The sequence below is a fragment of the Corvus moneduloides genome, chromosome 1 (genome assembly GCF_009650955.1).
Source record: "Corvus moneduloides isolate bCorMon1 chromosome 1, bCorMon1.pri, whole genome shotgun sequence".
In the NCBI taxonomy this organism is placed as follows: domain Eukaryota; kingdom Metazoa; phylum Chordata; class Aves; order Passeriformes; family Corvidae; genus Corvus; species Corvus moneduloides.
In genome coordinates, this window is record NC_045476.1 from 62,784,540 (window position 1) to 62,811,533 (window position 26,994).

The 26,994-nt window shown below is 38.2% G+C and overlaps 1 protein-coding gene across 6 annotated transcripts in view; it reads right to left on the reverse strand.

Annotated features, from left to right (window-relative positions):
* Nucleotides 1-26,994, reverse strand: part of CDK14 (cyclin dependent kinase 14) — a 320,374-nt gene that overhangs the window by 129,310 nt on the left and 164,070 nt on the right. For all 6 annotated transcript variants that reach the window (XM_032112533.1, XM_032112560.1, XM_032112568.1 and 3 more), the window contains 2 exons: nt 26,081-26,204; nt 6,122-6,242 (listed from right to left, as the gene is read on the reverse strand). In XM_032112533.1, the coding sequence (XP_031968424.1) occupies nt 6,122-6,242; nt 26,081-26,204 (245 nt within the window). The remainder of the gene's footprint in view (nt 1-6,121; nt 6,243-26,080; nt 26,205-26,994) is intronic.

The window sequence follows — 26,994 nt, forward strand, 5'->3', positions numbered from 1 at the left end:
CTGTGTGCAGGGTTTGGCTTCAGAGAGGGAAGGCATTTTATGACAAGCAATTGCTTTCAGCAATCCCCCTGGTGAGATTTCTGAAACTCAAAGGAACAACAGAGTTTTCATTCAAGCTTCCCAAACCACACATTGTTTGTAATGTTAAATATATCAGAATTAAAAACCAAACAGACAAACAAACAGAAACACAAACAAAACCCCACAAAACCCACACACATTCCCCTTCAAAATCCCACTACTTTATTTCCTTATGGATTTGTCACCAATATGTAATACTGGAGCATATTCCATAAAATCTTAGTAATATGCATGCTGTAAGGGCACAGAGATTTTTAGCCTGTCTGATTTATTCAGGAAAAAAAAGGTCATGTTCCTTTATCATCCTGCTTATGAACACAACTATGAAAACAAATTTTGGGGGAAAGGAATGTAAAGCAAGGGACTTTCTTCTCCTTAGCTGACAAAAATCTGATTTATTTCAACAGGGGCAGACTGCCAGGATACCCACAAATGCTGAAGTTGGTTGGAATTTGTCTTTTGTGACCACTACCCTTTGATATATAAGAAATAACATCTGATGGATGATACAGTCTGATAAAACTACAGTGGCAATAAAGCAAACAGATTGTAGTTCTCACGTGAGAAGTAATGAGTGAATCAAAATTTCCCTTTCATGATGACAAAAACCATTAAAATTTGTGCAGGAAGCATATGCAATGAATGAAAACTAATTTACTTGAGAGCATGATAGCTTAAGGTTTTTCTTTACAGTCACACTTGAAGTAATTGCAATTACAAGACAATAGAGTGATCATGTTCTTGCCTGTGTCACTCAATAGCTAGAAATAAAACCTCCAGAAATTTTTTTTCTCTGTAGCAATGCTCAGTTTCTATATTAAGAAATACTACATTCATGAAGGATTAAAATCCACATGATGCCTTTTTGTAGGATTCTTTCTATTGGACTCAATCGTTCTGTAAAAGCAGAGTCAAAATAAGCTCAAGACAGTACTCCTCAAACTTGAGCAACATTTGGCCAGGAGACATTTTCTTGCTGGAAACGTCTTCATGTTCTTTCATGTTCTTCCTGGTTTTCTTTTCTGCATCCAGATACCTTTAAAATGCACTTCCCTTACACACATGAAATGTATTTCTAGCAATGAAAAAGTAACAGCAAATCTGATGTTCTAAATGGATAAAAGTAGTTTTCAGATAGGAACTCAAATGCCCTTCCCATAACTACAGACCCAGACAGTTCCTCACTTCCTCACACATAGCATTGCTAAGAATCTGAGCCTATAGAATTTTCCAATCAAAAGCTAATTCAGCTGATAAAACTTTTGAAGAACTCACTGACAGCAAGAGATATTTAATTAACAATACCTTTATAGTTATTGCAATATCACTTTAATACCCTAATCCTACACATTAGCATTTCTTTGGAGTGGAAGTCATAATCCTGAGAAACATCAAGGGCAAAAGAGCTAATTTCCCCTACACTGTTTTCTCTCTCAGGCACCAAGAAATATTTCTTCAGGGCATACTGGGACTACTGCTCTCACATTTCTCTCACTGCAAACTGTTTACAGGAGAAAGAAACAGGATAAATATGCCTTTGTAATGTCCCCTGAGTAAAAACCATAATTTGGTGCACTTGTGTCTAAGACAAAACCCATTTTTAGGTAATAAATGTCTTAATTATGGTTGCAGATCTTCATTGGTCAAATATTCATGAAAGCATGCATGGAATTACAGTGAGCACTCAAATCCACATTCATAGCAGGCTATGTGTGAAATGTGGTATGTTCCTGAAAAATACCGTTTCTTTTTCTAATAGGATAGAAAAACTCCGTATGAAGAGGTTTCCCTAAATTAAGCTAAGATTTGAAATCATATATAACAACCCAGATGTAACAAAGTTAAGTGAGAGAGATTTAAGAAGCAGTTTTGTAACATTTTACTGATCTATTTTTAATTTCTTTCTTCCTCAGTACTAAACATAGCTGATGGTGTTAATAAAAGTGAATTTAAAATATATCCCAGCCCATAACTGCTTAGGTTACCTGTACTTGACTAAGAGTGTATTTTTTTAAAAAACAAAACAACAGGATATGCATAAAAATTGCCAGCTGTTAGCAAACACAGTTTAAAGCCAGCTGCACTTCAAAATAAAATATCCCTAGTGACTTCTTGATGTAAGCAACCCAGATGTAGCAGCAGCACATGCATTACCAGAATCAAATGGATTTAATAGCCTGTTTAAACTGCTTCATTTACTAATGCTATACTCTTCCTGTAAGGAACAAATAGAATAGGTTAATTTGGGGATTTTTTTCTCTATGTTTCTGTGTTACTTATATATGGGTTTTAGTAATCCATAAACCCTTTATGTGTTGAAGTCTATTTTCCTTGCATTGACTTTCAAAGGACTGTAAAATTCAAGGATTAGGACAAGTTACACCAGAGGCAATGCAAAACCATTTTCCTAGGTACTAGTAAGTCCTCATCAAGAGGAAAAAAAAAAAAAAAGCTATATCAAGGGTTATCACAACTCTTTGATGCAGTCATGGGTTGTATAATACATTCACATAATGCTGCTGTATCAAACACTGTCAGCAGTAAATGACAAAGCCCAACACACTGATTTCCATCACCAGCCTGACACCACTATTGCATGTACGTCTTCATTAATATTGTTTTATTGCCAGTGGCTATTTAAAAAAGAATGCAGGAGAATGTAACATTGCATGTGGATCATTAGCTCTTAGTTACTATTCTAATTCTCTGCACCAGCAAATGAAGTGTAAAAATAGCCCGCAGCCTCTGCCACCTGCTTCCCAGCCACTGTCCAGTGGTTAATATTTGGACTCTTTTTTCATGCAGCTGGTCTTCCACTCAGTGGGAGCCTCACTTTCTGTTCCTGGGGAACCACCATGAAATGTCATTTATCATGGCTATAGAAAAAGCCCTGTGACTTTATTTTTTTTCTCTTCTGTAAATAGAGGAAACAGCTGTGCTTTCTACCTTAACATTATTTAAATATTTAGTGAAGTGGCTGCCTAGTTTTGTCATCATGTGGCTCATCAATAATGACACAGGAGAGCACACACTATCTGCCATAAGGACATAATGCCAGTAATTGCATAAAAATGCTAATGCTACAAACACACTTTTGATAACAAATTACTAAATTATCTTGGAATCTGATGGTAGACAGGTTTCTCCATGTCTCCCTTCCTCCCACTCTGGGAAGCCACTAAATGGCTCTAATGTAATTAAGGCTCAGCTCTGTCCAACCATTGTGTAAGCACAGCCCCAAGCCTGCCTGAGCCCCAGCAGAGCTCACTGTTAAATGTGCCAAGTCAGCATAAGTGACCCTAACACGCAGCTACGCCTCTCGCAGTCAAACTGGAAGTGCTGTCTCAGATAACCCAGCAAAGTACAGAAGTAAAAATCTACAGCTCTTCTGTCACACACAGTACACATTTGCTCTCATCTGATTTCTGATGTGGCAGGGGCTGAGCCTCTGCACAAATTGCTGCCATGTGTAAGACCCTGTACTACCAAGTGCCTTTTTCCTAAGCTCTTCATACTTCTTCAGTTTGTACAGAGAAGAAAAAATATTGCAAAGGCTACAAATTGCATACAAGAGGAATATGACATTGTTTTTCATGTGAAACAGAACACACCACCTCTGTCCTTGAGTACCTGGATTTTTTTTTAGGCCTACATGAAATGCTCTGTGCAAGAGAACATCATTTATTGATACCATTAAAGATGTAACAATTGGGTTCTTCCCCAATACTCTTGTGTCATTTTTGTCAGGAAACAAAATAATGACCTGGATTGCTGAAGTAGCATTTTAAGTCCTTCCTTGATCTTCCCTGCTGCCCATGTAATTTGAATATAAACATGTGATTATGAAGGACGTGCTCAGTCTGCAGGTATAGTAAATTTAAAATGCTTTTAATTAGCTACATGACTTAATTGTTATTACAGGAACACCACATATTTTGATTGGACTTTCTAATAGCTCTTTTACTAAAATCCTCATTGCGGGGAATGTTAAAAGATCTATTTTTGACAAGCTATTGAACTTTGGAGTGAACCATTTTTTTGTGGAAAGATTTTCAGCAATAGTAAAAAATGTGTTAAAATCCTTTGTTCAGTTTCACAGTGCAGTGTTTTTTAAATTAGGAAAAATTACAAAAATTAATTTCCAATGTTGCTTTTAACTAAAAAAAAGCATTTTAAAGTGCTTTTTGAGCAGTTTTCCCTATTAAAACATGAAAAATTTTCTTTAGCTGTTTCCATATATTCTCTTTGTAATTTACAAGTTGACTCATGTATGTGCAGACATACACAAATACGCGTGACTCAAGAACTGAACAAATGTAGAAGCAACTATGAGAAGATGAGCAGAAAGGACAATTTATCTCTCCCAGCTATTTGCATCCTCTGAGTCAGTTGTCCTGCATGACCCCAAGCAAGCTGAGCTTCTTGCTGAGGGTGTCTGAGGTATTACTTGGAACAGAGGTGATTGTAAAACATCAGGAGCAGATGGGCTGCAGAGATTGCATGCAACCTGTGAAGACACCTGGTTGAATCCGGTATTTAGGAAAACAGGACAGTTTTAGGATAGATGAGAAACTGACATGCAGAAGGAAATTATTTGAGATCTGTGAAGTTGAGAAAGGTCTGAGGAAAACCAGACAGTTAATAACAGACAATGCTGCCTTTGCCTCTCTGGCACACTTGTGATTTCACACTGTTCACATCTGGAGTTTCTCACTCTCCCTTTCCTGCCTCTTGGTTCACCTTCCCTTAGAGCTCAGGGAACTGCAGCAGCCAGGGCCCAGTCATACTAACCACTCACTTCAGTATTAGATATTCTAGTATTTCTACTCCGTAACCCCTTCACATGAAATAATCCTGTGACTTCTAAATCATGTCCCCAGGAGTCAAGATCTACAGGAAAACCTGTTTTCATCCCATAATCTCTGATTTCAGCTACGGGACTAAACACAACCTAGTCATGCTTAGTTCCCTTCCCCGGCAAAAAGATATTCCTGCTAGTATTATTGTTTCAATAATAATGAAACAATTGCTTCAGTTGCAATATTACACAGCAAGATTACTGTAAAAATATTATTCACACACCATATGAAAACATAACCTTATCTTACAGTTACTCCTAGATTTTAATATAATCATAATTCTAACTTTGTGTTGCCTATATTAAAGATAATTCAGTGAACTGCAAAAAAATTACTGTATTTTTCTGAAAATTCCTTAGTATAATTTTTTCTCAAATGAATGAATTCTAAAGGTTTAAAGAGTTGAATATGCATTAAAAAAAAACCCAACCCAAACCAACCAACCAACCAAAAAAACTCAAAGCAAACAACCAAATAAACAAAACAAAATCCAAACATATTCCAGAGCATAAAACTTCCTTTGTAAGGAAGAGGATTTTTTTCCATATTTCAGAATTTGTACAGATTACAGAGATCCTGTCACCTCAAAACCTACAGAATAAACAAAGAACCTCCAGCTTGGTTTTTAACAGTCAAAAAACCAAATACCTTCCTTGCTCCTTATTCAACACAGGACTAAATGATGTCAGAGCAAGGTGATATGTACTGTACAAATCAAACTACTGTTCTAAACCTGCAAGTCTAAATAAAATCTGTAGGTTTAAAAGAAAACTATTCAATGATATTTACTGCTACCAAATACAGGACATTAAGAACTGAGGTTTTATGCTCACAACCAGAGAATTCTGGTTTTCCCCTTGCTACAAGTGGGCATAGTGAAAGTCTATATTTTGCAAAATAAGTGTCATATCATATAAAAGGACCACACTAAGACTACAAAAGTCAAGCAATAACTCAGTCTCTTGCAAAGCACCAATGGGTGTAGTGTAAACAGCAGGTGTCATCTGCCAGCCAGTGGGGTGGCAGGAGGGGATTCCTTTAGGGAGATACTGCAGGAACCACACGTATCACTACACATATGTTTTTTAACCTGTACCAATAATCTCACTCCATATTTGGTTTACATGTCTAAAAAAACCCAAGAGCTAAAGCATCTACAGAATCTTGTCATCTATACTTACCACATGTCAAGGCAGGTGGAATATTCTGTTGATCCCAGAAGGACATCTGGAGGCCTGTACCATAGGGTTACCACTTCATTGGAATACGTATGACTAGGAACTGATTTAGCTCTTGCAAGACCTGTGGGGTAAACACAAATAAATCAATATAAACAAAGCGAAGAAATAGTTTGCTATGCAGCTACAATCTAAAAGGATATATGAGCACCTGTCACGTAATGGGACAGCATGTTGCAAGAGTATTTTTCTTCTAGAACTGGAGTATTTTACTTAACGGTAGCATCTATCATTAAGTACCTGGCTAAACAGAGTTGTAAATACTATGAAGGGACAATAAAATATGCTTTTCATCATGACAACCACAAGCCAGGAGAGATGCAAAGATGTACTGTGGTACACCTAAATAAAAGACAAATAAACAAAGATTTTAATTGCCATTAACTGCTCATCCTCAGGCATCAATATTCTTCCATTTCAATGTTACTTAGAAAAAGAAAATGAAAAGGAAACTGCCAGACAAATGGTGCCACAGATGAGATTTGGTCTTTTAGGGAAGCCTAAGGAAACCTTCCACAGCTTACACTGCCCAAAGCCCAGCCTGCTTATTCAAGTTTACGTTTGAAAGCTGTAGACACACTTACACGTTACCATTCAAATAAGTATTAATATTGCAGTAATACAGCAGAAAATGGTATGTGAAGAATTCCTTTCTCTCAAGAATTGTGTATTGGCAGTGCTCCAATTTCAGAAATCATTTCAATGAATCTGTGGCCTACTAAAGATATAATATTTACAATGTTGTCTTTTAAGCTTGTCAGTCATTTAAAATAATTCACATTACTGCACAATCTATGTAGAGATCATCATATGCTAAACCCAGAAGTTTACAAGTATATTTCTCCTATAGAGGACTCTCTCCTCCAGAAAATGGAAAAAGATCTTCAGGGCTAAGGTGATTACTCCTATCATGGGCCTGCAAACGCTTTTTCCAAATTATCTGATCCTAGCTACTACCTTGAGAACATCCACTCCCTTGCTGGGAACACTGGACACGCACAAGTAATGGAAATCAGGAGAACGCAGCACTGGGTGCTTTTTTGTGTCTTCCTGAACTACTGATTTTCCTTTCAGAAAACAAACGGAATTACTACAACAGAAGGTCATGTTTTACACCTTACAGAAACAAAGAAGCAAAGTCATACACTCAGGAAGAAATAAGCAACATGAGAATTCCCAAAAGAGTGCAGATGAGAGTCCTTTGCCCCTTTATTCTTAATACACTGGTAAAGCTATTTAAGAACATTTACTCTCAGTGAATATATCTCCATAGCAATGATGGCCAATCTTGCCAGCAGATTGCACTATCAGCTGATTATAGCAATTACACCAGTGTAGGGGAATAATTTGAATTGTATGCCATGATTTCTTCTTTTAAAAATTACATTTGAAGCATGAATATCTATTTTTTAAGTTTTCAGTCCTCCATTTCTTTAAGGTTTGTGCACCTGTCCATCAGCTTGACAAACAATCTGGCTTAAAAAGACAACCCAGGGTTGGCCAGGTACAGCCCCAAAGAGGCCAGAGGAGAGGTCACATCATGTGTTTCACAGTGCCCCTGCCTCCAGATTAATGTTTTTGCTTCTAGGAAACCAGAAACCACCAAAAGCCCTAAGTGGTGAGCAGTTCTTATTCCTGGCACACAGAACCTTGAACAAGCCTGAATTTCTGTGCATCTATATTCCATGTGACTAAACTGAAACAGCATTCCCTGAAGTTGTGGATATGGACCCACTACTATTAAGCAATATAAAAATTACGAAAGGATTTGAGAAGTCTGGATGGTGAATGACTCCATCCTTTTTTGCCTGTCTGAGTCTTCCCCATTAGTCTTGTCTGAGGAAGACTGAATTTGGTTGCAAATTCTAATCTTCTACCAAGTTTTCATAAGAGAAGAGGCATAACCAAGCAGGGGAAAGGCTTCTTGAAGAAGCCAACAACATCATGTATTTTGGGGGAAATTTTCAAAAAACTTTAGAGCTTGTGGAATGACAAACTCAGATTTCCGCGACACAAAACTGTTGATCCACACATTCCAGAAATCTCCCGTGTAGAGAGGAATAAGTACCCAACTTGCCATATCAGAAATCATGTTACAAATAATAACACAATAACCATGCTTGCTGGCCGGCTTCTGCCACTTTACTGACCAGGATGGAGCTTTGCAAGTGCTATAGTCAGCCCAAGCACATCTTTCCTCCTCTCCTGTGACTGTTCAGTGTAGAACCAGTCCTCCCCTCCTGGGAATGGAGTAGGAATGCCACTCATGCTGTTTCCTCAGTATACTGCTTCTAGATCTCCTCTACCTTGAATCAATTCCAGGTTAATGAAAATCCATCTGATTTTCAAAGAATGGCCCTTTTGGGCTAGTCCCAGCCTGTTGGAAAACTAAATGTTTTTCTTTAATCCATTCTTCACTCCCAAAACACTATGAAAGTTTCATTTGAGGTTAGCTGCTGCACCTGGTTTCTCAGTTATAAGAGGATCATTAATGTTCCTCTGTTTAAACAAAAAAATGTTTAAAAAAATCTTAATTTGTAAAAGCAAGCTGAGGCCATACATTGGTATCAGACAGCACCACCACGTTAAGAGCTATCCTGGTTTGAGTTAAACCATAACAAAAGGCTTATGAGTACAGGCCACATGTTTAAAGTTGCAGCCAATTGGTTCCCTGGTTGGCCACATACACTGTTCTGGAAACTAAATGGAAAAATGGAAAGCAGGAGTGAACAACCAAGGCAAATACTCACAAAAGCCAAAATTTGGAAGGGGAGAATTTGGCACAGTCCCACTGTTCAATTAGGCACTCACTCCCCTTGTGCAGGACTGACAGGACCTGAATCAGGCTAATGCCTCGGAGGAGCTGCTTTCTCGCAGGGAGGGAGCAACCTTTGTTTTTTCTGAATAATGCTCTGCATAAAGAATGCATTTGCAATAATGAACACTTTCACTCAAAGACTCAAAATTAACACAAATGTGTCTCATTGCACATGAGACATGGAAAAAATACTCTCATCTTTCAGATATATTTACATTATAAAAAGAGTGCTATCCAAATACATATGTGAAACACCAACAAGATACTGCATTTCTTGTTTTGATGGTCCAGATGCAAACAGATGACAGTTACTGGGGTTTTTTTCAGATACCCTTCTGCAAGAAAATTTGCTACATATTTTATAACCCTTTGCACATCCAAATATGCTTACTCATGCAAAATTTATTTAAGAACATCCTTCAACTGAAAGAAAACTGAAGGGTAGGATTAATTAGCACAGCATGTTCGATCACTTTCTTTAAGGCTTCCCTGTCTGTTTCCATGGTTACGCTACAGGAAGAATGACAATCTCATTTTAAAAAAACAGAGCTTATAGGGAACCATCAAAACTTCAAACCTTAATGACTCGTGCATAAAAGCCAAAAGGTAAATGGCAGATCACCAGGTGAGTACCCAATATTTACATATTGCTGCCTGAGCCCCCTTTTAGCCTGGGAAGGTGGAGGAAGAACCTCCTGACAAGTAGTGAACTCCCCTCTGATTCGTGTGTCTTACAAAAGATAAAAGGTCAATACACGTCCTGCTGTTGGAGCCCTGTTCTGAGAGAAGGAATCCAAGCATAAGGCCCAGTTATTAAAAATAAGGTCATGTCAGACACACTGGGGAATTTGTGTGTAATTATGGGAAGGACATACACTCTTTAATGTTCTTCAGACACCGACATCTATGACCATTATTTATCCAAAATGAAAGAAGAAACCGTTCTGATGCATTACATACGGCAAGACTTGCATCTAGCTGCAGTGTGACACAAACCACAACTTAATTTTAACTCATTCATTAAACAACAGCTCAGGATACCCTGGGAAGCCTTGTATTTAAAATACAGAGTGAATGATCTATGGCTATGTATGTTTATGTCTTTAACACAGAAAATCCCCTGCTGCCTCCTATTCTGAACTTTAAAAAAAAAAAACAAAAGGAAGAAATTTTTTTCCCTTGATAAACACAATTGTCCCTACTTCTTCTGGCTGTATCTTAGACTCAGAGGATGTATCTGATTTTACCTAGGACCGGTTATTGACAAAACATATTGCACTGATTCATCACTGTAATTTTTAAATTGTATTTGGCTTTTACAAGAGGCTGTAGCTACATCCAGACTCGAGACCTATCCAATACACACATCTTTGGCTACACGAGCACAAATATTAATATTTGATATCTCTCTAGCTGCAGGATAGCTTTCTAGCCAACTTCATATGACAAGCGGGAAGCCTTTGTTCACAGCAAATATGCTTCTGCAAATGAGAAAACAAGTCACGTCTGCAAAAAACAAAGGCTTATCAACCATGTGCATGGTTTCCCTTTCTATTACACCTTAAATGTGTTGAGCAGTTTATTATTTTGATTTAGCTATATTTAAAAGGGCTCTAGCAAGCATACTAAAAAATAAAATGGTTTTCTTGTTGCTTTCCTTGATTCAGATTCTTGATGTGCTTCCTTTTCTAGCTTCCTGTTTTGTTTATTTAACAATTACTTAGTTTGAGGTAAATGGCTTATTGAACCATAACTATGAGTCAGTAATCATACTAAAATTTTGTTAATGTATTCTGTTATAGATCATGAACTGTCAACTTAACCTATTTACTCAGCTACTTGCTTTCCAGCAGAAGCACATTTATTCAGTGAACACCTGAGTGACAACAAAAAACAAAAAAGTAAAATGGGTGGAGACACTGACACTGCTTCAGTGAAGCAGTCAGCACTCTAACCCAGAAGCCAGCTCTTGGCAATCAAAAGTGTCCTGCAGCTTTTAGGTCCCTCTGCTGTTTAACTGAATGCATCTGTCTCCAATATGCAACTTTACATCTGAGTTAAATTCCTCTCAGATAAGATAAATTACCTACAATATCCTATGTCCTGGTCCTAATACAGCCATTAGCTTATGATAGTGCTGTTCATTTATAAAAGTTACTCACTATCAGGGAGAGACTAATTAGGATCTTAATTAGTATTCCCCAAATGCACTTGAGCAATGACTAGTCTTCCAAACTGGAGTGCAGGAGTCAGTTTTCAAGAGACAGAGAGAAGTAAGTAAGACAAAAGATGTGTGCTTCTCAGTCTGTCTGGTTTTCCCAGCTGTTATCAACTGTTCTAATAAAAGATTATTTTTCCCTCCAGGTCTTATCTCATGTATGTCTTCACACAATCACTTACAGTAACACAGATGATAATTATTCTAGTCTGTGAATAGACTCAACTGTCAGTTGACAAACACAAGTTACAGAATGGGGAGACACAGAAATAGTTTACCTGCTACCAGAATGAATGACTCTAGCACTCATGAAAAGTGTTTGTCTCTTTCTAACAAATCCACATCATCTTTTTCATTACAACCTCTGTCCTCTGCCCCCTGTGCCACCCAAAGGATCACAGGGAATAGAAAAGAGAGTTACAAGAAAGAGCTCAGCTCTTGGCTGTTTATTATAAGATTCCTTTGGTTAATTTGTCTGAAAGCTATCATAGCTATAAAGCTGTTTATTTCTTTGCTTTAAAATCCTTATAAATAATTTCTGGTATGTTTTGAAAAAAGCACACTGATTTTGAACATGTATGATGACTGACAAATTTATTCATTGTCTATAAGCAGGAAAAACCACACTAAAAACTGGGTACTATGCAAAAAGCGGTACAGAAATACAAAAGAAATATACACTTTTGACACCAGGAAAATGTATCTACCCCCACGGCATTCTGGGTCAGCATGAATATGTTCAAAGTGCCTCTGCTAGTCTGGAGGTAGAAAAGTAACAGTGTGGCCAGGAATAAAAAAAGGAAACAAACTGCATCAACATTATAAACATTCACACAGATGTAAAAGCTAACAGGACTCAAGGACAGTAAGAAATTTCACATCAAAGATAACTTCTGCTTTACAGAAAAGATCTGGATTCCTTATGGACATGGTATACATGCCCACAATAACCTTAACAGCTGATTGATTTAAATCTTGCTTTCCAGATTCTGGATTTTTTCTTAACAATTTGTTGTTTCACAAGAGGTCTATGAGAAGATGATGCCCCCTACTCCTCTAAATGTCCCAGCAGGAACACACCACTTTGCTAATAAGGCTGTAAGTGAAAATATCAGACTTACTCATTCCACAGTGAAGTTATTGGGTTTGAAGCAAAGAGCTAACAATTGCTGAACAGATGGCTTTAAACTGGGAAGACCTGCAGAGTGCAGGGAGGAAACTCTAGAAAGACAAACAGGCAGAAAATAATTCTTCACTGAAAATGAGAGCTAATGCATCTCAGGATATTTTAACATTCCTTGGGAAAAGAGAAAACAGGGAAGCAGCTATGAATGAATGAGCCTAATCAATACTGGACAATTACTTGTGTAATACTAATAATTTATATGAGGAATTTTATGACATAACTAATGAACTTGCTGAAGACAAGAAAGGTAACAGACCACTTTGACAAAGTTTTGAGGTATAAATATTTCATTGCCGTTAGGATTTTCCCCTAACAAATCAAAGGAATCCAGAAAACAGAAAAAAAAAGAGATTCAGGAGAGCAGTGTTGTATGGAGACAAATTTTGAGCTATGGATGTCCTATTTGGTGAAGTATAATAGTTCATCAAGCACCAAACACAGAAGCTAACAACCTACTGCAGGCTATTGTGTTTGATGCTAACAATTTACTGTGATCTCTACCTTTACAACTAAAAGCAGGACTGCAAGGGTCATTTCTGGATGACTCCATCTGGCATTCAAGTAGAAATGAACCAACCCTTTTCAATTGGTACCTGAATAACTTATCATTTGAGAGGTACTTGACGTATGGCATGAGACAGGTTAAATACAACACAGCAGTAAAGAAATAAGTATGCTTCTTCTGTGCTCTCCAAGACTAATCTTTTTTAGAAAATCATCACATAGACAAACTGCCTCCCCCTCTACTCAGGTGCAAAGAGGACTGAACACATACCAGATGCAAGTCAGTTGTATACAGGGGCATCAGTACCATTTAAATCCTTCTGGTTTCATGTTGTATTAAACCTGACAGCTGAAGAACTGTTTAATAAGCAAAATTTGGTGCTACTGTAGGGATTCACAGTCATCCAAATAGAAACATAGAAGATAAGTTTCACTGACAGTTTTATGTTCAAATATCTAATCCCAGTTGCTTACCCTCAGTTAATTTTGTTTCTTAACTGACCGTACCACACTGGCAGTGACAAGGTGATGCCACGTACTGCTCTCTCCACCTCTTGGAGGGGTCCACAACTCAGTGAAGTGAACCCATGCAGTGCTGGACACAAGGCAACAGTAGTAGCATGGTTACTGGGATGTTACTCTGTGGAGTGATTTATTCCAGTGGGATCAGTTTTGCTGATCCATCATTTCCTATCTAGCTGTAAAAGATCTGGAGAACTTTGATGAAGAGCATATCTCAAGTCATGGTCAGCTATTAAAAGCCTAATCAAGTCGCTGCAAATTTATTTGAACTTGTCTAGGATAAGTAGTTTAACAAGAACAGGGCTACATGGAAAACAAGTATTAGGACAGTATTAGCATCTATAGACAAACAGTGTTTTTGAAAATCAGATCTAACAAGTATTTTATTTATAAATCAAGCAGTGCTGCCATTTGACATTACCCTGAAGGAGTGGAATCTGTGGATCTGAAAAACTGTCACCCTATGGGTGCTGAAACCACCAATTCTTACAATACAAGGCCCGACTTATGTATAAAAAACACAATTCCATGGCTAGTGTCCACCAGATCCTGGTCCCTGTGCTGCAGAGCCAGTGCAAGTGGGTTTGACGTGCCTCCTTTTCCAGCCAAGGTGTCACCTGAGCACACATTCCTGTGCTGCAGAACACAGCTGCCTTTGGTGCCTCATCCAGCCTCAGCTTACAAACCATGGCTGCCCTGCCTGGCACAAACAGTTCTCTAAGCTCATGGAGTTTAATCCAGCCGGCTTCCAGTACCTGAGCCAGACTATTTATAGAAAAAAATATTTAGCTGACTTTTGTCATTGCTACAATGTGATACCTCACAACTTACATATTCCCTTACTAGGTAAAACACTGTCTTGGAGTTCTACCAAAGAACTCCAGTACATTTTGCATGTGTTATCACATTAGTATATACATTCACATACTAGGTAACACCCACAGCATCTAAAGTGACATTGGACTGCACAGGCTGAAGTCAGAGAAAAATTATCTGAAAACAGATGTTGGTGCAAAATTAAAAAAACTGAAAAAAATTTCTCAATTATATAAAAGCTTTTTTAAATACAGAGAACAAAATAACTAAAAAAACCCTTGAAGATTCCACTAATTTTCAAAACTGTTTCCACCTTGTTTTCAAGAGTGAAGCCATTAAGAAAATCTGTATAAGCATTGTTGCTTCTGTAAAGCAATATTATAATGCAACATCTAACAAGAGAAATCTCTTGAGTCTCAGATTCACCTGTTCAATTGAATTGCTCCTCAAAACTCGTTTAATATGTATGTCATCTTAAATTATCTGAATCACAAATCTTAGAAGAAAAGTTTTATGTGAGAGACATTCCAATATGCTTAGGTCTAAATGATTATTTGACTTTGCATCAGTAATAAGGCATCCATATTCCTGCAGAGCCACCTAATCAGTTCTTAATACAATTTTGTCAAAGAAAAGGCAGAAATGGAAACAGACAATTTCATTTATAAAAAACTTACATTAGAAGGGTATTAAGGCTATTCCTTAACAGTACAGTTCTGGAAATACGTAGTTAAAAAACAACTGCTCCTAATGCTGCATCTTTCTCTGACGTGATAATGAACCCTAAAATGCCCCTGCCAGAATGGAAAAGCTGGAGCTATACTACATCCCAATCTAGTCCTTCATGTACACATGTAAGCCTAGCAAGTCAGTAGAACTGCAACACCCTGTATTGTAACTAATAAAACAAGTGAAAATTTGTTTGCACTGAAATCAGGCCATTTTTTATCTATTCTTTCATTTAACTTGAGGACAATGGATGTACTTTTAAATGCAGTGCTCAATAAAAATCACCTGTAGATTGCAAGCAAAGGATCTCTAATAGTATTTTGACCCCTGAAAAAATACTACCTGCCATACAGTTATTGAAGCATTCCATGCTTTATTTAAACCATTCACTCTATCAAGTTTGCATGTATGAATCAATTGTTAGCAAGCATTTCTCATTTAGTATCACATCCTGCAACCTGTGTAGCAAAGCTGGTGGTAATCCTGAGCACTGTAAAACAGAATGGGCAAAGAATTGCCAGCATTAGGCATCTCTGTTTATAAAATACATTTCAGTGATTGGCTACCTTTTTTCTTATCCCTCCCCCCACCCTTTTTTTATTTAGTTAGTTTTTTTCTAAGGTCTACAGACAGGTCAGAGCTGAACCAAATTTCCAGCCTGCTTCGAAAGTCCAGAAATAACTTAAAAAACATTGCAATGACATATACTTAAAAGAAAATATAGCCACAAGAGCAAATAAATTCAATGCCTGAGTGACTTTAAAATTGCTGCAATAAGAAGGATATGAATATGTTCATGGCTGTGGGTGGGAATAAAAGAGATTACATTTGAAAATCTCCTCCTACCTTATTTCCAATGACCACACCAAAAAAATTGCTGTACAGTTTGACGTACTATGAGCCATAAAAGCCAAAGGTGGCACATCTGACCTCGGAGAAGAGCTTGAGGACCTCTAACAAGGTGAAGATCTAACCTGCCATTCTCCCTACCATGTAAATCAAAAGTTACTCAGCACCATTTTCTCCCCAAGTAAAGTGGTTGTTAATGTTCCCACATCACCCAGACATAAAGCTGCTGGTTCCTGATCTCCCACTTTTAAGTTTTTTAACTTTGGGTCTTTCAAATTATAAGACCAAAAGGTCAACCGAATTTTGGTTATTTGTAATATAAATAAGGGTAGATACTCAGAGTTATCATTTATTTGTATAGTTTTTGAAATGGAAATTGCTGGAGAAGTGTTAAGTATTGCTAAGACAAGCACTGCCTGATCACTTCTGGCTATCATCAAGGCTAACTGATGCAGGGGAAACTCTCATCTTTATGCAGGTAGCCCTGCAAGCATGATTTTAATTTATATCAGGACAAATTATGCATCTATGAATATATTAATACAACCAGCACTGTGTCTTTCAGAAAGAATGAAAAAACTCATGCATAAATTATTAAGAATTACATAGATATAAAGTGACTGTGTTGCAGAAAGGTAAGGTTTTAAACTGTCTGGGACAAAACAAATGATGTTATAAATTACAGAGCCATCGTTTCTTTAAAATGCAATCTCAATTATGGAATTATTTCAGACCATGTTAAAGGCACATTTCTCTTAATGACCTGCCAGTTCTGTTCATGTTAATCTTTTTCTTTGCATATCAATATTTTTGTTCTGACTGATGATGAATTTTTTCTTCTTTAATCCACACCTTTCCCAGTTAACCTTTCATATCTACAGAGCTGATTATTTCCTGTGTGAAATAAATCTGCATAACTATTAACACACTAATGACATTAAAGTAATTTTAAAACTTGGCATAATTTTCTCACTATATAATGCAGTATGTTCTCTTAAATAAGGAAACATAAAACAAAATCATAATCAGACCAAGAAATCATAATCAGACCAAGAAAGCAAAGATAGAGAGTACTATTGGAGCTACCCGGAAGCCTATATTCAAAAGCTCTATCATGAGCAGTACCTTCTTCTGTAGTATTTTTCCCTGTAACTGCTGCAACAGAAACAAGCAAAGAAGCTTCAAAACAATAAAGTTTTAATGCAAGTTTGATATTTTAAATACAGGCACTCGTAACCATGATAATCAAAAGGACATGGACTAAGGCTATGACAGAAGCAAGAGGTGTAGGAAGAGAAAATGTTCTCATATAAAACTGAGAGAACACCATCACATGACTGAACAAGGCTTTTTTCAAATAAAACAATATTTGTTTTAAATACATCTACAGATTCATATGGATGGATGGATGGATGGATGGATTGATGGATGGATGGATGGATCTCTTTAGTACAGCCAGCAGGTCACAGCTCTCCATGTCTTCTGTGCCATTGTCACATAACAGTCTAGTTCACACTTAGGTGGGCAATAAAACGCAATAAAAAAAAAAGATTCTCATAATAACACAGCACTGAGCAGCTGCAGTGCAGATGACATCCAAATCCCATGTTCTTCTTAAGTACAAAACACTGAAACAGATTTTTCATTGCCGTTGTTTTAATGGTGTCATAACCAACTTCCTTTATTACCCTTAATGGATAATTAAGATGCTTTCCTCCTATTTAAAGCCTTGATATAACTCTCACTTGTAACAATAGAGAATTGGATTGAACCCTAAGTAATCTGAGATGTGTTTAACAGGGGACCCATTCAGTGAGTCACACCAATCTCCAGGTCCTTTATGCTTTTTAAAAATAAAACTTTTCTTTTTCAGTCAATAATCCTATACAGTGCTTCTCAGTGGGAAGAGCTTAAGTTACAGCATATGCTTTAGTAAAGGCTGAAAAGACTAGTATTTAAAGAATTTTACTTCAATTGTTAAAAAGCTATCAGTGAAGACTGGCACAGACGAAATTTCAGTATGTGGTTCTACTTTGTATTAACAATTGGCAGAGAGAAGTTAAAGTCTTAGTTGAATACAAAAACTCCCTATAGTTTTTGCAATTGCTGTCTCCAGACAGTAAACCCAAGTCGAATCTATTCTTTCTTCATAGACTATGAAACCTAATTTCTGTCCATAAAGGATTCTTCCTGCATTGACTCTCACATGGTAATTTTTTGTATAGATTTAACTGGTACTTCAATAAAACCATCAGATCTATGAAGCAACTTAGATGGAGATTCATGGTGAGAATGACAAACCAAATAAATAGGAGAAGAAAGAAACATTTCCAGCAGCACTGACCACACCTTCTCCTACATCTTCACCTCTGAAAAAATTCTTTAGCCCGAATGCCAGAAATCAGCAGTTTGTACTGCTGTTGTTTGAAATTTTCTGCCATCTACCCATCTCCCTTCCCATTTCACCACAGATCTCAGCTTGACAACGAAAGGTCACAAGCACAGCATACGAAGCCCTTGCTCCTGGGAGGGAAAGGGAAGAATGCAGCTTTGGCTACTCCCTGACAGCAGCCAATCAGACCATTAGAAATGGAGGAGGAAGGTCTGGGGGTGGAGGGAAAGCCTATCATCCTGGGAAAGCAAAATAAATAACATGGCAGGCTGCCACAGGTCTCTGGGTGCACAGTACCCACAGCTTTTGCAGGCTACAACATTTATCTTTCTGCCAAGAAAAAAGATTTGAAGGTGCCGTAGCTATCTATCAGCTCTGCTCCTAAGCTCTGGCCTAACTTTGCCTGCATGTAGAAAGTGTGGACAGCAAGGGCTTTTTACCCTGACTCGGTAGCAGGTGACCAAGGCTATTCCAGGACAAACACACACAGTCTGCTCTGCTGCTCCAGCCCCAACTGCCACTGTAAACAGCAATGGCAGCTCCTGCTCTCCATGGAAAATGGGGTGTTTACAGTTCATTACAAAAATAACTGTGCTTTATGAAGACCTGCAAGCTGACTCAGGTTTGAGCAGTTTGGGGTTCTCTTGCCAGGTTCCTACTTTGTTTTTTTCAACTTCCTCACAACATTGTCACTGAAGTCATCTTCATTTCTTGATATTTAATACAACTAGAGTCCTCAAAGAAGCCCATTACTGTCCTTCCTGAGGGGTACAAGAACCAATTCTTCAGATTTCAAAGGCTGTTACCAGAAAGGAACAGGCTGCACCTGGGGTAACAGCAACCTCTCGCAGGAATATGGGAGAGTAATTTCTTTTCTTTCCATGTTCAACTCAGACAGGGTGTAAGAGGGGCCTGTGGACCTATGTTTGGAGTTAGGCGGTTTTCTTTACCAGCAGAAGCCTCTGATAACCAATACCCAGACAGCTTCCAGCCCTTCTCTAGAGCCTGTAGAAGGGCTGCTGTGGAGGGCAGCAGCTGTATTAGGCCAGCTGCCCCAGGGGTGACCAGGCTGCATCTACAACTCACCTCAAATGGCTGCAATGTTCCTTAGGGTCGCTTAAAGCCAGGCGACCAGAGGGAGCCAGCTTACGTAATTAGAGGCACTCTCAGAGGAGTTTTGCTAACGATTTCATCAAGCTTCACTGACAATATAATACCAGCCCTTTGAGCACAGAGACAACTCCTTGTATCAGCATCTTCAAGAACTGATACTCTGTGGAACATTTACACAGGAGTAACATAGCAGTTATCCATGCAAGCAATCTTTTATGCCATTCAACTTTTCCTATTAATTTTATACAGTACATTATAAAGAAACCCTTATGGGATTCTTACTGTGAAGAAAAAAAAAACCTAATTTTTTTTCAACTTATCAACATAGTCTTGGCAATTTTAACAGTAAGCTGTACAGGAATAACCTTGTCCCTCATGACATACCCCTGTCATGCTCTCCACAGAAAAATCTATATAGAAATGCACGGAAACATCCTCTCTAATACTCAGCTGCAGTTTTAAACTGCAACTCCATTGAGTATAATTCCCTTTATTATAATCCTGAAGTCTCTTTGCTCCTGTTATCTATTATTAATCATTCTATGTATCTGGAAGGATGCATGGTTGAATCACAGTGACTTAATTATTTCTTTTACTACATCAGAGGGCTTTATATTAACAAAACTGCAAATGCTTAAGGCAGGACTTTCACCATAAAATAGATCTCCTGCAGATCCTTACTCATCCAGAGAGATCCCCAAAGACAACAAAAAGTAGTCAGGAAAAGCTTCAGGGTCAGTGTTATTTGAGAGACTAAATGAAAGATATTTTCATGAAGATGTCATACTGTTTTTTCTCTCCAAAGCCCATTCCCACAGATGAGAAAGAGCAGAAACAAGCATTAAAGCATTAAAATACTAAGTTCCTGATGCTCCTTGTCACTCATCTTGCAACACAAGAATTTGTTGGTAGTGTTACTGCAGTTTGAAGATTTTGTTGGAGGACTAAAATTACCAAGAACTGAGGCACGGATTGGGAGGGAGGGGAAATATCTATGCAAGTTTTTTCTAAATTTTTCAATTTAGAAAATTATCAATCATCAAGTTTTCCTATCCTTGCAAATTATACTCAAGCTAACAATACTTCTAGACCTATTGTTCCATACTTTGTACTTTGCACCTGTGTGCCTGCTATGTAGGTACTTAAACTATGCAGCTGCCTGCATAGTTTATACACCGTGTCTTGGAGCCATAGCACAGAGAAAAGGCAGTATACATACTAAAAAGAATCACATCCAACTAAAAGATGCGATTACACAGAAGGTTCTTGCACTTACAATAACTGCACAATCCAAAACAGAGACCAAACAGGTCTTCAAACTTCACATTCACCCACTTCATGCAGCTCACTTCTGTTGCAGGTCTAACAGAAGAGATGAAAGGTAAAGGCAGCTGCAGGGAAGATTCACAAAGAAATTCCCTGAGAAACAAACCCCAGAAGCAGGTTGATCATCTCAGATGTGAAGCAGGCCAAGGGCCCTACTAGTGACTTGGCCAGTTTCTCTCACAGACTCAGAAGTGCTTTAACTGTGTCACATGCTAGTCAAGTCTAAATGACCTGATGATATTCTCAGTGCATTGAAAGGTGATGTCACCTCAAAGCTATGTAAATATTTTTTTTGAAAATATCTAATTACAAGTATAACTATGTATTTTTCAACCCAGAAAGCATAACTAAAGGGTATGTAAGAGTAATTATGCTATGATCTGATTAAAGGTCCACATTGTTGCCAGAGGTGTCAGAATATTAGATTGCTATTGGATCTTTTCAAAGAGTAAAACAAGGCACAAAAAGACTAAATCCCTCCTGGTAAGTCCCACAGAGAAGACAGGACCCACCTCCTACCTGATTATCATAAGCTATTTAGGGACTTGGTGCTGGAGTTTATTAAGTATGGTAATCTGCATGCAAACAGAACTGATTACCCAATCTTGATTTATATCAGCATATACAATAACTAAATAGCAATATCTAATCATTAAGAAACAAAACAAAACAAGCATGGTATTTACTGAGTCACAGAACCACACAAGAAAGAGAATTCGCCTAGTTCAATCTGCTCAAGGTTTAGGCCAGTAAGGGAAGCAAAAAGAGATTTCATAACATCTCTGGGCTGCTCCAGTGCTGAAGTACTTTCATACTGAACATTTCCTTCCTTATAGCCAGTTGCGTTTCAGCTTATGACCATTATCCCTCATCCTCCCACTGTGCACCTCAGTAAGGAGCACCATCATGCTATGCCTCGCCATCCTCTTGGTAACCAACTCTTAATGTACCAGGAGACTGCAGAGCTACCCATTTCATTACAGAAGGCAATCCCATGGATCAAACATGATTGACTTAAACTGGCAAACACTTTCTTTGCATCTACAGAAGCTACTTCCAAGAAGCCTCACTCCATTATTTCCTCAGGGATAGTGGTTGACCAAGCTGCAATACTCCAGACCTTTCTTCTTGCCCTTTCAAATGGTTAACACAATAACCTTTCTCCAGTTATTGGGAGCCTCCCTCAATCCACAGTCTTTCAAAGATCACAGAGAGAAGCCTGACAATGACATCAGTTGGCTTTCCCAGTACCCTCAGGGGCATGGTGTGATTCTTGGGTTTGTCCTGGGCAGGGCCAGAAGTTGGACTCTATATGATGCTTACTGGTCCCTTCCAGCTGAGGAGATTCTATGAACTCACAGAGGTCAAGAAGATATCCAAGATCAGTTATTTTCCACTCATGCCCTTCCTCCCTGAACCACATCTCTGAAAACAAAGGCTGTGAGATCTTATTCATGAAGACCAAGAAAAGGACAGGACAGAGCACCTCAGCCTTATCTGAGTCTGCTTTGACTTCTGCCACTCACCTAGCATGGAACCTAAATTTTCTACAGCCACTTACTGCTTTACTCCATCATGCTCTTCCAGAGTTTTACCTTTGCCTCCTCAACACCCTGTTGTTGCCCATCTCCTTCATTACCTTGACACATTTTTGTCCCAGACACTTTACTCACCTCACATAGCTCCTGGGGCCCTTCTCACACCTCAGGCCCTTCTGCCTGTGGCCACCCAGAAGCACCCTCACATAGAGTCAAAGACAATATGTCTGGCACAGCTTGTCTGGTCCTCTGGTCCTTTCACCTGTATTTGCTTCCATACCCCAGATCCTCCTTCCAACCTTTCTTGTAGATGGGTGTCACATTTGCTGACCTCCAATCACCTGGGACCTCCCCAGCTAACCAGGATTGATGATAAATTATGGAGAGTTGCTTGATGGAATATCCTCAATACCCTCATGTGAATCCCATCTGGACCTACAGACTTGTGAGTGCCTGAGTGGCACAGGAGGTCACTAACTACTTCCTTCTGGATTGCAGGGGCTATGTTCTGCTCCCTGTTCATGTCTACCAGCTCAGGGGGCTGAGGATTACTAGTCTTTCTGTTGAAGATGGAGGCAAAATTCTTATGGTGTTACTCATTAGAGGTTTAAAATACTTTATTTCTACTTAAGGCTGACATATGCGGGGGGGGAAATAAACTCATAGACAGTTCGCCAAATTCACACCACAGGATCAAAAATAATTCTTGCACTTCATTCCATAAGAATTCCTAATACACTATACTGTCCTCTGGAATTTTAATTAAATTTTAAAAAGAATGCAGGTATGGTGTTCAAGGACTATTTTTCATAGCAACAATTACTCAAGATGTAGTCTCCCTTATTATATCTTCTCAAGAAAGCCATTTTTTATAGCTCATCCATTTTTAATTTGATAAAGCCTCTATATTCTGTTCTCCCTTTTCATTTGACTGCTGAGTCTTCTCATAAATGTTCATTTCCTGGCAGCTAGAGCACAATGAACAGAAAAGCAAACTGCTGTTCATCTGAACAAAGACACTCCCACACAGTGGAGTATCTATGTCTGGGAGCCCTGCTATAGAAAAACACATGCCCACAGTTATTCAAAGATTCCACTTCAGCCGCAGTGCAATGCACTGGCAGACATGAATAGCCTTTCTTTTACCTTGTTTATTCAAGAACTATGATCCACTAGCCTGCTTTTAAGTATTTGATATCCTACAGTGAAGAGATTAAATTAGCCTGACGCCAAATGAAAAGCTTCAGACATTATGTTGATTTTTTGGGTAAACTTACGAAACTAAAATCTGAAGGTCTTTTCCTTAGAGATTAAAAGGCCTTTGCTCTAGGATTTTATATTTATTATGCTAGTGAAGTCAATCCTATCTCTGAGAGAAACTGATTTCTTGATAGGTTCTCTCCTGCCTTGAGTGCATTTGAAAGCAAAGCAACCATCTTTCTAATTTCCATACCACTCCTCATGTAATTAATTAAGTATACAATCTAAACCAACTTCCTTTCCAAGCACATTATTGCAAATCAGTCATTTGTGAGAGAAAAACATAAAGAGAAATAGGGCTGTATTTTACATCTTGTTTAGGAAGAATCTTTCATATTGGGAAGGTGGAAGATGGGCTATAATAATACAGCATTTAAATAAGTAAATATGCACGGGGGCACACGTAGAGCACTGGTGTGCTCTCATTTCTCATGCTTCCAGTGAAAGAGGTCATGACCCTTCAGACTTTAACCTCATCACTTCCAATTTTTCATCTTGGTTTTTGGAAGAGAAATTTAACCCATCTGGTTTTCAGTTTTATGAGGTCATGAGCCATGAAAGAAAATCTAGCTTTAAAAAAAAGGAGATATATAATCTCTCTGTGTATAAGAGTAGGTTATGCAGATGTTTCTGTTATGTCAGGACAAACTTAAAAGAGAAAAAATATTCTCTGCACAATATTATGCACTCATATGTCTACCACTGTGTATTTCTTTCTGGTTGTACTTACGCATTTCTAGTCTCTCTATCAAAACCATACACAATGGTCAACCTTAAACTCCTGCCAACACAAAGCTGTGAAAATCCTGTCTTTGATGTCATCACTGGGATATTTAGCCTGGGACATGTTAGTACTGGGATATGTTAGCACTGGGATATTGGTGCTACAATGAGGCAATAAGGTCATCAGAAGTGAAAGATAGCTACACTTGCTACTACAGCAGGGCATGAACAAGCGTCCCAGCCTGTCCTCTGCTCTATGGCAGCACCAGCCAACACTACCAGACAGAGTCAACTTATGTCTGAGTTGGACATTTCACTGATCAGTTCACACCCCCAGCAATGTATTTAATAGTGCTGGTGAAAGGCACGTTGATTTCTTTTTTTCTTAAAAACACAGCTAAAAAGTCTGCAGCCTCCCTCTCCCCAGCCACACAAGCCATAGAGCTTCAGCAACCACCCCCACACCACAGGAAACATTTTGCATACAAAAGAGTTTGTGAGATCTTTTATGGTTTTCAGCATCCACCAAAGCTAGAGAACCAACATTACAATCTCCTGAAAGACTTATAATATGGGGATACTTGGGAGTCAGATTAGTTCATAGTGTTCTATACACATAAATGATACAACAAAACTATTAAACAGCCCAACACCTTCAACAGAGGATTAACTCATATTTCACTACAAGAACACTGAACGATGCACTTGTTTCATGAACTTAAGAGGTAAAAGCTCATAGTAAAATGCAACATGCAGGAATGTTTTTCAAGCATATATTTCAAAAACCAGCAAGTTTTGAAAAATTACAACCAAAAAAATCATACATAATTCGGGAAACAATTGCTTCTAATACTATTTCTCTAATTCTCTTACAATCCAAAGGCCAATCAAGTTCTTGCGGACTGTGTCCACCTTAAGTCCTCTTCCCTTCTCCAGCACAGCAAATACACACTGAGCTGTTAATTGCAGTAACGCTAATTAAAAGACAAAACCTCATGACTACATTAACAGTGAAATTGCCAATTAGCACACAAGGTTTCCTCATTACTGCTGCTGCATGAAATGTGAAGCATGCTGTGGATAGCAGTCATAAAAATAAAAGACATTTTTAAAAAGCCAATAGGTCACATTTTCAGCTTACTTCAGAAGTTCTGCTGGAATCAGTAACTGAGAAGCTGACCTACAGGAAAGAAAGAAATTCCTACAACCTTTTGTGAAAACCACTAAAGAAAAATATTGCCATTTTCCACATATGCATTCACAATGGTTTGCAGAGGAAAGAGTACTTGCCTTGGTGTAGCCACTAGAAAATGGCTTAAAAATTTAAAAGTAGGCCAAAGGGTAAGATTTCAGTGCATAATTTATCCTGACTTTATACTCCACATAAGGCATCCCCACAAAGAACTAATGGATACTGAAAGCAGTCCAGGTGATCCTAGTGTCCTTTATTCTACAGAAGGAACACTTATTCTTGTGTCCTTCAGTCTCTTTCAATGACCATTTAATGAAAGTTAATCCAGATCTCCACAACCCTAGAGCTGCTCCCATAAAGTGATTGTGCTTTTCATACAGTCTGTATTTCCTCAGGTCTCTCTCCACTTTTTTCTTTTCTTTTTAAAGGTTTTTAATTCTAATGCAGAGGTCTCATGGTAAATAAAAGGGAAATACTTTCAGCATTATCTTCCTTGAGAGAACCGGAGTAGGTATTTGTTTTTCACTTGCTCCCTTTTAATCAAGCATTTTGTTGACCATAATCAATTTCTTCACTCAGGAGAAAAATGTGCAATTATCTACAATGAAGAAGGTGTGTCTAAGGAATAGGGTGGGGGGGGGAAGAGAAATCAGTGGAACCATCTGTCTGACATTCCTACAACATTATAAGAGACTTGTAATTAACTGCTTGCCTACCAAAGTCTGCCAGCTTTAACTCCCCCGTGTCACTGATCAGAAGATTCTGTGGTTTCAGGTCCCTGTGCAAAATGTAACGCTGGTGGATGTAAGACAGTCCTCGCAGCAACTGAAATAAAAATAACTGAAAAAGAGGGGGACAAAAAATGACCTCTGTTAATATTTTGCATATAACCACAGGTGATTTCTTCACAATATGCAGGGTGCTTGCACATTGCGGTAACATTGTGTCAGAATTCCTCCCAAACTGGCTAACTCCCGCCCAAATTTAACACCATGAAATTTCCATCTGAAAAATACTTACTTTGCAAGGACTAAACCCAGCCTCCAAGCCCTACTATATCATAGATTCAATTTGCCTGCTTTAAAAAGAATGAGAGCAATACAACAATGTGCAGAAGGCTTGGTTTCTACCAAATTATAATTATATTCCATTTACCCACATGGCCTTAGAGATTAGGTGGTAGCCTGAAGACAGATGTGTATCTTCACTAATTATAGGAAACAACAGTACAGGGTGGATAGGGATGGGGAGATAAGGCTGGGGGATGGGACACTGAAGCTAAAACAAAGAAGAAATTAATAGTATAACAATAATGCCTGTGTACCCAAGGAAATCTGCAAGTACAATAGATGTTATCCTTCGAAGTTTATTTTAATGGGAGCTTCTTATGTATTTTTCATGAGGAAATAATAACTCTCACTGACCTAAAGATGACTTTTGAAACTTACTTGCAATAGTCTTTAAGGTAAATTTAGACAGAAACCTAACTCACCCTCTCCTGGTTTCTTAGAGTCCTTCCCTGAGCTCTATAAACATCCTTAAAACTAAGCATTACTATTGTGTATTTTGTAATTTACAATTATGAACAAAGAGCTGCATGAAGAAAATCTTTTGTCCTTCCCTTTTCATC